This window comes from Phaenicophaeus curvirostris, unplaced genomic scaffold (genome assembly GCF_032191515.1).
Source record: "Phaenicophaeus curvirostris isolate KB17595 unplaced genomic scaffold, BPBGC_Pcur_1.0 scaffold_69, whole genome shotgun sequence".
Taxonomy (NCBI): Eukaryota; Metazoa; Chordata; class Aves; order Cuculiformes; family Cuculidae; genus Phaenicophaeus; species Phaenicophaeus curvirostris.
Window position 1 is genome coordinate 567,489 of NW_027206691.1, and position 9,601 is coordinate 577,089.

The window sequence follows — 9,601 nt, forward strand, 5'->3', positions numbered from 1 at the left end:
TGAGGTCTCTTCCAACCCAAACCATTCCATGATTCTGTGATTCTATGATCTTGCAACACAGATTTGCTGAAAATTACTTTTTCTCCTCACTGTGAGAGCAAGGAACTTCCAGACTCTGACTTGGTAGATGAAAAGCAGTTGGGAGAAGCACAGCTGATGGGAAGATAAGTTGGATGTATGTTTATTATCTTCCATAAGTAGAGTTGTGTCTGTTCTTAAGCCACAGATGATAAATGGATGCCAAACTTTTTTCACTTTGTCCAGCATTTTCAAATATATCTAACCTATTTCCAGGATGGCTGGGCTCCGTTTCCTCTGCGTTTCTGGGAACGTGTGTTTTTTCTGCAGGAATGCCCTCACTAAAACCCATAGGGATGGTGGTGCCAGCAAATGCTGTGCTGAATCTCACCTTGCAAGTTTTTGATGAGGAGAACTTTTGTTGTGGCAACGCTGGACTGTAAGCATGTGTATGGCTGAAAACCTTGTCTTTACTTATCCCTTCACCCCCCTAGGATTTGGGAAGGGTTTTTTGGAGCTAAGCAGCTTGCAGGAAACCACAGGAGCAGATGCACGCCATGCCATTGTTTTCCTAGCAGAGGATGGGAGTGTGTTGCCAAGATCCTCGTGATAGGAAGCCTCTCACTGAGCCGTCCGGGCATTGGAATTTGTTCTGGCTCTTCTTTTCCTGATAAACCCACGCATGCGAGGCTGCTGTTGCTATCAACTGGCCACAAACCTGCAGAAACAGAGGGAGCTCTCTTCCCTCCTGCTGCCAGCGGCAGCTCTGGCCGGTGACAGGACCTGATGGTGCTCCAACAAACCCACTGTGTCGTAGCAGGGACTGCACTGCCCCTCTTCACTTCAGGCACCAAATAACTGCCCTCCAAAGACTTCTAAGGCCTTCCCCTGTTTGCTGGTTGCCTTGGTTTTGACAGTGTAGGAAGTAAAGAGCAGTAGGTAAGCAGTGTCCGGGTCCTGTGCTCCATCAGCTGGACAGTCCTTCTCTACCTTGGCTCTGCTGCCACATTCCGCTGCTGCTGTTTGGAAAAATGAAACTATTAGAGCTCCATTACACTATTCTAAATTCATTTGAGAAGTGATTTGTTCACTGCAGACTCTGAATATGAACTGGAAGAAGCATGTGGAGCTGAGCCCTTCACCAAAACCAGCTGTATCAGCCTCTTTGAAGTCTTAGAAAAAATTTGTACTATTCTTGTCTCTCTCGGCTTCCCTCCTCTGAATTACTAACACTTCAGAGGGGAATGGTGGTTTGACATAGGGAGAAATCCAGCTCTAGGGCACCTTCTGCAGATGAAAAGTGAGATTGCACTGTGACACAGCATTGACGGAGGGTAAACGCTCTGCAAACTGGGATTGTTTTGCTGAAAATAAGTCAACGGAGGGGATTCTCCCCCTCTGCTCAGCTCTCATGAGACCTCACCAGGAGTCCTGTGTCCAGTTCTGGAATCTCCAATGTAAGAAGGAGGTGGAACTCTTGGAACGTGTCCTGAGGAGTAAACAAAGATGATCCAAGGGCTGGAGCACCTCTGCTATGAGGACAGGCCGAGAGTTGGGATTGTTCAGCCCTGAGAATAGAAGGTTCTGGGGAGACCTTAGAGCAGCTTGCAGTGCTGAAAGGGGCTCCAGGAAAGCTGGGCATGGAGTGACAGGATGAGGGGGAATGGCTTTAAATTGGAAGGGGGAAGATTTATATTAGACATTAGGAAAGAATCTTCATGCTAAGGGTGGGGAGGTTGCCCAGAGCAGTGGTGGCTGCCCCATCCCTGGAGGTGTTCAAGGCCAGGTTGGATGGGGTCTGGAGCCCCTGATCCAGTGGGGGGTGTCCCTGCCCATGGCAGGAGTGGAACTGGATGGTCTCTTGAGTTCCCTTCCAACCCAAATTATTCCATGATTCTATGAATTTGGCTCTTGGTGCTTGTACCTCTGCTTGGCAAATCATGGATGTGCTGGATGGAGCCTGAGAGAGCGAAGCTCAGCGGGTCAGCTGCCGAGCCCTCGAGTCCCACCATAAGCGAGCAGAGGAGATGCTATAATGGAAAGGCAGGGCTCTTTGTTCCCTATTGATTCTTCTGTGCTCAAAGCACGGGATTCCCCCATGGAAAGCCCTTCTCCTCTCCTGTACGCGAGGTGCTGCCAGAGATCATCTCTAGTGAGATCATTCCTCTTTCCAGCAGGAGCAGTTTGAGTGACTAATTTTTTTTTTTTTAGTTCTATTTTGTGCTGAACTAAACTTACCAAGTGTATTTATAGTGGAATTAATAAAAGTGGAGGCTTTTTTTTGGTTCCTAGTTCTGTTCCTCTATTGTTGAATGAAAACCTACCCACGCTGCTTTCTCCTGTCGCTGGGATGGGATGGGAGTGCTTTCTCTAAACAGAGTTCAGCTGTATGTCTTGAGGCAAATCACAGAGCCATAGAATCATTTGGTTAGAAAAGACCTTTGAGATCAGAGTCCAGCTGTCCCTGTCCACCACAGAACCATCCCTATGCACCTCATCTGCCTGGCTTTTAAACACCAGTAGAGATGGTGGCTCCACTACCTCCCTGGGCAGCCTCTGTAGTGCCCAAGAACACTTTCCATGGAGACGTTTCTCCTGATGTCCAACCTAAATCTGCCCTGGTGCAACCTGAGGCTATTCCCTCTCATCCTATCACCTGTCACTTGGAAGAAGAGGCCAGCACCCACCTCACCACAACCTCTTCCTGGAGATGCAGAGTGATGATGTTTCCCCTCAGCCTTCTCTTCTCCAGACACAACAGCCCCAAGTCTCTTGGCTGCTCCCAGAGCCCCTGGGCTCCAGCTCCATTCCCTTCTCCGGACGTGCTCCAGCCCCTCAGCATCCTTGTTCTAGCAAGAGGCCCAAAACTGAACCCAGGATTCGAGGTGCAGCCTCACCAGCGCCAAGTGCAGGGGACGATCCCTGCCCTGCTCCTGCTGGCCACCCCATGGCTGATCCAAGCCAGGATGTTGTTGCCCTTCTTGCCCACCTGGGCCACTGCTGGCTCATGTTCAGCCACTGTTGAACACCCCCAGGTCCTTTTTCATGGGGCAGCGTTCCAGCCACTTGTCCCCCAAACCTGGAGCTGCACGGGGTTGTTGAGTCCCAAGTGTAGGACATGGCACTTGGCCTTGTTGAACCTCGTCCTGTTGGTCTCAGCCCATGGATCCATCCTGGCCAGGTCCCTCTGCAGAGCCTCCCTGCCCTCCAGTCAATCAACACTCCCACCCAGCTTGGTGTCACCTGCAAACTGACTGAGGAAACAATCCCCTCATCCAGATCACGAATAAAGATGTTGAGCAGAACTGTCCCCAACACTGTGTCCTGATTGCAGCAGTGAAACCCCCAGCCATGTGCCGAGCCAGGGCTCACGCTGTCCCCTTACCTGCTGTGTCCCCAGGAGGTGAATTTCTGTTTCCAAAGGTCTAAAAAAAAGCATTTTCCAAGCATAGTGCTGCTCAGCATCTGGAGAACCGTCAGGGAAGCTGTGCAGAAGCTTTGAAACCGTTCAGGATTGTCACAGTGTTTGGTTGTGAATATAAATGGGTTTGGGGTAAACAGGCATTTTTTCTTATATGATGTTCCTCTCCTTGCCTTCTCCTCTGCTGCTGGACAGAGGATGGTAGGAATGACCTCTCAGAAGTAACTTAAAATAAGAGACAGGAGTTTGTTGACAATGCAACAGGTATTTTTAACCTCCCCTGGCTCCACTTGCCAAGCAGGTCTTCATGTTGGTGCTTTAGAAACTTAGTTACGCACTAGTCCTGGTGGAGATGCACTTGCTGAAATGCCTTCTAAGGTCTCTCCCAGAATCAGAGTCATGGAATGGTTTGGGTTGGAAGGGACCTCAAAGCCCATCCAGTTCCACCCCTACCATGGGCACAGACACCTCCCGCTTGATCAGGGGCTCCAAGCCCCATCCAGCCTGGCCTCGAACCCCTCCAGGGATGGGGCAGCCACCACTGCTCTGGGCTACCTGGGCCAAGGCCTCCCCACCCTCACAGGAAAACATTTCTTCCTATGATCTCATCTCAATCGCCCCTCTTTTCAGCTTCAAATCATTCCCCATTGTCCTATCCCTGCTCTCCCTGATCAAGAGCCCCTCCCCAGCTTTCCTGGAGCCCCTTTCAGTATTGGAAACTGCTTTAAGTTCCCCCCAGAGTCTTCTCTTTTCCAGGCTGAACAACCCCACCTCTCTAAGCCTGCCGAATCTTCTGGCATGGTGGCTGCTGCTGGATAGTTTGATGGATATAGCCTTCTATAGCCTTGAGGAGTGAGTAACCTCAGCCTGGTCTGCGGGTCTGGACACCCCTCCTGAGATGTGCAGAGACGGTGTGCACCAACCATCATACATCAACTTTTCTACACAGCTCAGTGCCCAGGAGGCACTGGCACTTGGAGAACCTTCCCAAAACCATGTGTGTTATATTTCCTCCTAGAAAAGCAGATTTTTTGAGATGAAAGGTGATGAGGTTGGACCTCTTCAGCACTGTGGAAAGGGTCTTCAGCTCCCAAACCCTTTTTTCTTTAACCCTCATATCAATTTGATGGAAAATGGGACCTTCTGATCCACTGGGGGATTTACTGGCCAGAAATGCAGCTGCTGGAGTCTCAACTCTAAGGGTGGCCTTGTGCCATTCATGGGGTGTTGTATCTGCTCCTGCTTAAAGACCATCATGTCCCTTACCTGTCTCATTCTTAACGTCATTGGGGAGCTCTTGGGAAAGGCAGATTTTAGGGAGTTTAAATGATCTTCATGAATCACAGAATCACAGAATAACCAGGTTGGAAGAGACCCACCGGATCATTGAGTCCAACCGTTCTCATCAAACACTAAACCATATCCCTCAGCACTTCATCCACCCGTCCCTTAAACACCTCCAGGGAAGGTGACTCAACCACCTCCCTGGGCAGCCTCTGCCAGTGCCCAATGACCCTTTCTGTAAAGAATTTTTTCCTAACGTCTAGCCTAAACCTCCCCTGGCGGAGCTTGAGGCCATTCCCTCTTGTCCTGTCCCCTGTCACTTGGAAGAAGAGGCCAGCACCCTTCTCTCCACAACCTCCTTTCAGGTCAGGTAGTTGTAGAGAGCAATGAGGTCACCCCTCAGCCTCCTCTTCTCCAGGCTAAACACCCCCAGCTCTCTCAGCCGTTCCTCATAAGGCCTGTTCTCCAGCCCCTTCACCAGCTTCGTTGCTCTTCTCTGGACTCGTTCCAGAGCCTCAACATCCTTCTTGTGGTGAGGGGCCCAGAGCTGAACACAGGATTCGAGGAGCGGTCTCACCAGTGCCGAGTACAGAGGGAGGATAACCTCCCTGGACCTGCTGGTCACACCGTTTCTGATCCAAGCCAAGATGCCATTGGCCTTCTTGGCCACCTGGGCAAGAACTGAACACAGTATTCGAGGAGCGGTCTCACCAGAAATGCAGCAAAGGAGCTCAAAAGAGGAAGGAAGTTCATGCATGCCCTAGAGAAGAAAACCAGTGTCCTTTGGTGCAGGGACTGCAGATGTTCTGTGCTGTCCTGTTGGGATGTGGGAGGAGAAGAGGTCCTCCTGGGGCTGCAGTGACCCTGGAGATGCTGTGACCCTGGTGGCAGAAGAGGTTCTCCTCGGGGTGTGGGGACGCCCATGTGATTCCAGGTCAGCTGTACAGAAGCAGAGCAGCAGACGAGTGTGAAAAGCTTTTAAATCCCATTTGTTGGACCAAGAGAGTTTTCTCTGTTATCAAATCAGTCTCATTATCTTCCTACAGCTTTGATTATAGGACAATTCCTGAAATGAGTCGTTCTCCCCAGTCGCTAATTACGCCCTAAGTGTCTCATTCATCCCGGAGGAAGCTGTTCCCACCTGCTCCAGGCACGCACAGAATGCTCTCTCCTGATCACCTAGCAAAGCGTAAACCCCTCCGTGGGAACTTGCTTTGATGCCAGCATTATTCCCAGGAGCAAAATGAAATTTTTGGAACCACTTGAATTCTTTCTTGGATATCGAGAGGGATTTCTGCTGCTGCCATGTCAGCTATGTCCGAGCACAGCTTGTCTTCCCTTCTGCTCTGCAGGATTGGTCCCTTTAGCCCTGTTCTTGCTCCAGCACTGGGACCAAGACTTTCGGAGACACTTGGCTCAGTGTGTTTTGCAGTTCCAGCCCTGCTTGCTCGTAGGAATTCCAGGGTAGTGCTGAGGTGGAAGCATTTTGAGTAGTGGTTGGAAATTAGGGGTGCAGCTCTGGTCCTCTGTGATGGACCACGTGCCGATGGGATCACACGGCTGTAAGGAACATCCCAGTCACTGCACGTATTTAGCAGCACCAGAGACGTGTTTGGTCGCAAATGGCTTTGAAGCAGCTCAGGTAGGAGCAGGACGTGGCTGTGATGTGGGATTTGGGGCTGTTGAGAGCGGGAATCGTTGAGAGCGGGAATCGTTCTCTGAAGCTGAAGGGGACCTTAAAGTTCATCTCATTCCACCCCCTGCCATGCGTGAGGACACCTCCCACTGGATCAGGGGCTCCAAGCTCCATCCAGCCTGGCCTTGAACACCCCCAGGGATGGGGCAACCACAACTTTTCTGGGCTACCTGGGCCAGGGCCTCCTAAATCTCCCCTCTTTCTGCTCAAAACCATTCGTCTTTGTCCTCTCCCTGATCAAGAGTCCCTCCCCAGCTTTCCTGGAGCCCCTCTCAGTACTGGAAGCTGCTCTAAGTTCTCCCCAGAGCCTTCCCTTCTCCAATCTGAACAACCCTGACTCTCTCAGCCTGTTCTCATACCAGAGGTGCTCCAGCCCTTGCATCACCTCTGGCCCCCTCTGGACCCGTTGCAACAGTTCCATCTTCTTATGTTGGGGATTCCAGAACTGGACACAGGACTCCAGGTGATGTCTTACAGGTATTAATTAAAACCCATCAGTGTGGGGTTAATAACCCATGCTCTGACCTTCCACTGTAAAGTGATAAAATACCCACTGCTGAGGAAGCAGCCAGGGAAGCTGGAGGGCAGGAGTATTTTCCGAAGGTCGGTGTGTTTGCTGGGATGATTTTGCGCTCCTGTTTACTGATGCCTTTATCCTTCTCTCTGTGTTTTTTAATTCCCAGGAAGCGTGACGTCATGCAGAACATTATGCAAATCTTGGAGTCGGTCCAGTTGAAGTGGGAGCTGTTCCAAAGCTGGACGGACTTCTCCAGGCTACACCTTTCTAACAAACTGGCCATTTTCGGCATCGGTTACAACACCCGCTGGAAGGAGGACATTCGCTACCACTACGCGGAGATCAGCTCACAGGTACCGCTCGGCAAGCGGCTCCGGGAATACTTCAACTCGGAAAAGCCGGAGGGCCGGGTTATCATGACCAGAGTGCAGAAAATGAACTGGAAAAACGTTTATTACAAATTCCTGGAGATCACCATCAGTGAAGCCCGATGCCTGGAGCTTCACATGGAGATCGACTGGATACCCATCGCTCACTCCAAGCCCACCGGAGGGAACGTCGTTCAGTATTTATTACCAGGAGGGATCCCCAAAAGCCCAGGTCTCTATGCCATCGGCTATGAAGAGTGCCACGACAAACCACCCTCCCCTCTCGCCGAGCACCGGGGCCCCGATCCCGGCAATGAGACTCAAGGGGAGCTGGAGGTCCCTTCGGCACAGGCCTCCCTCCGAGTGGAGATGGAATCCGCGCGGATTATCTACTGTTACCTCGGCATTGCTGAGGTCCGGACTCTCCAGCAGTGCCTGTTTTTACACTTTCAGGCAAACACCAAAACCTTCAGCAAAGATTGGGTCGGGATCAACGCCTTTTTATCTCAGAACTGCATCGTAGAGCCCGGCGTGTCACCCAAATCCATCTACATCAAATTTGTGGAAGTGGAGAGGGATTTTCTTTCCGCCGGCTCTTTGGTAGAGTGCCTGGAAAAAGCCATTGGATACCCCTTGAAATTCAACAACTGAGTCTCGTCCTTCATAAGGATTAGGGCTTCCTGCCCTGTTTTTCCATCTCGCTACCAGATGCTTTCGGATCCTGTCTGTTCACAGCTGGGCAAGTCAGACTTTTCCACCTGGAACTGAGTTTCGGGGTGATGAGAGGCTTGCAGGGTGCTTTCCACGAGTTCATCCTCAGCAAGCCAGCCTGTCCTGGCTCTCTTGCCGGCCGGACCGGCTGCTTTTCCTGCTGGAACAGCATGGCGAGGAGAAACCGCCGGCCTGTGCAACGACTGTAGGTACATTCCACATTGGACAAGCGCGTACACGTGGTGTTTTCATATGAAAAGCTGTTTTTGGGGGGTTTTCTTTATTCCACGGCGTCTCATTTTTACACATCCGTCTCTTAAGTGTTATTACGGATCTGAATAAATAAGCAATAGATAACAGGAAGTTAAACCTTGAATCACGTTAAAGGAGACTGTTTTTCCAAACCACCCTTAGATGCTGTTGTATATAATTTAGAACTTCACTTTTTTCACCCGTCAAGTGTTCTCCTCTCTCTCCGAACAGTGTTGCCTGCAAACAAGACTTTGGTTTCAGTGATGAATTCCACTTCACGAGTAGTGTTGCCATATCTGCTTTTATTTTATTTTAATTTTTTTAACATTAAAGTAATTCCTGGCCTTTGTATTTTTTTCTTTTTACATTGTTGGGGGTTTTTTTTGTCATTGGGTTGGTTTTTTTGTTAGCCTTTTCACAAGGAGAACCTGGCAGCTGGGAACCATTTGTGTGTGGAACCATGCTTATGGGTACAATCAAAGCTGTGAGAATGGGGAAGGGGTGGGGGGGCAGGGGGACAGGGGGGACACGGGGACGGGGAGGACGCGTTCAATGCCTTTTCCAGACGTGTTATGGTATCAGCCCCATGTTCTCACCGGCTGGCGCTGGCAGTTTTGGTTGTTTTTTATTTCCTAAAGCTCATCGATCGGTGACGTTTGTGACATACAATGAATGTGTCAGTCCTAATAAAATCAAGCAAACATGTACAGGTGTCGGCAAATGCCTTTCTCCTCCTTGAGGGGGAAATTCAAAGGGGCATGTGGAGTCTTCTCTCCAAATGTGTCCTGGGCAGCATCACAAAAAGTGTGGCCAGCAGGACCAAGAGAGGGCATTCTGCCCTTCTGCTCCGCTCTGGTGAGACCCCCACCTGGAACCCTGCATCCAGTTCTGGAATCCCCAACATAAGAAGGAGATGGAACTGTTTGAACAGGCCCAGAGGAGGCCACGGAGATGATGAGAGGGCTGGGGCTTCTCTGCTGTAAGGACAGGCTGAGAGTTGGAGTTGTTCAGGCTGGAGAAGAGAAGGCTCCAGGGAGACCTTAGAGCAGCTTCCAGTCCTGAAAGGGGCTCCAGGAAAGCTGGGGAGGGGCTTTTTACAGGGGCCTGGACTGACAGGACGGGGGGGAATGGCTTTAAATTGGAAGGGGGAAGATTTAGGCTGGACATAAGGAAAAAATTCTTCACTCTGAGGGTAGGGAGGTTGCCCAGAGCAGTGGTGGCTGCCCCATCCCTGGAGGTGTTCAAGGCCAGGTTGGATGGGGCTTGGAACAACCTGATCCAGTGGGAGGTGTCCCTGCCCATGGCAGGGGTGGGACTGGATGGGCTTTGAGGTT

General features: G+C 50.8%; 1 protein-coding gene across 2 annotated transcripts in view; it reads left to right on the plus strand.

Annotated features, from left to right (window-relative positions):
* Positions 1-8,735, plus strand: part of MSANTD2 (Myb/SANT DNA binding domain containing 2) — a 28,948-nt gene extending 20,213 nt beyond the window's left edge. Inside the window, exon 4 of one of the 2 annotated variants that reach the window (XM_069881833.1) lies at positions 7,103-8,735. In XM_069881833.1, the coding sequence (XP_069737934.1) occupies positions 7,103-7,955 (853 nt within the window). In that variant the 3' untranslated portion in view covers positions 7,956-8,735. The remainder of the gene's footprint in view (positions 1-7,102) is intronic. The other variant, XM_069881835.1, reaches the window with a different exon arrangement.
* The last annotated feature ends 866 nt before the right edge of the window (positions 8,736-9,601 follow it).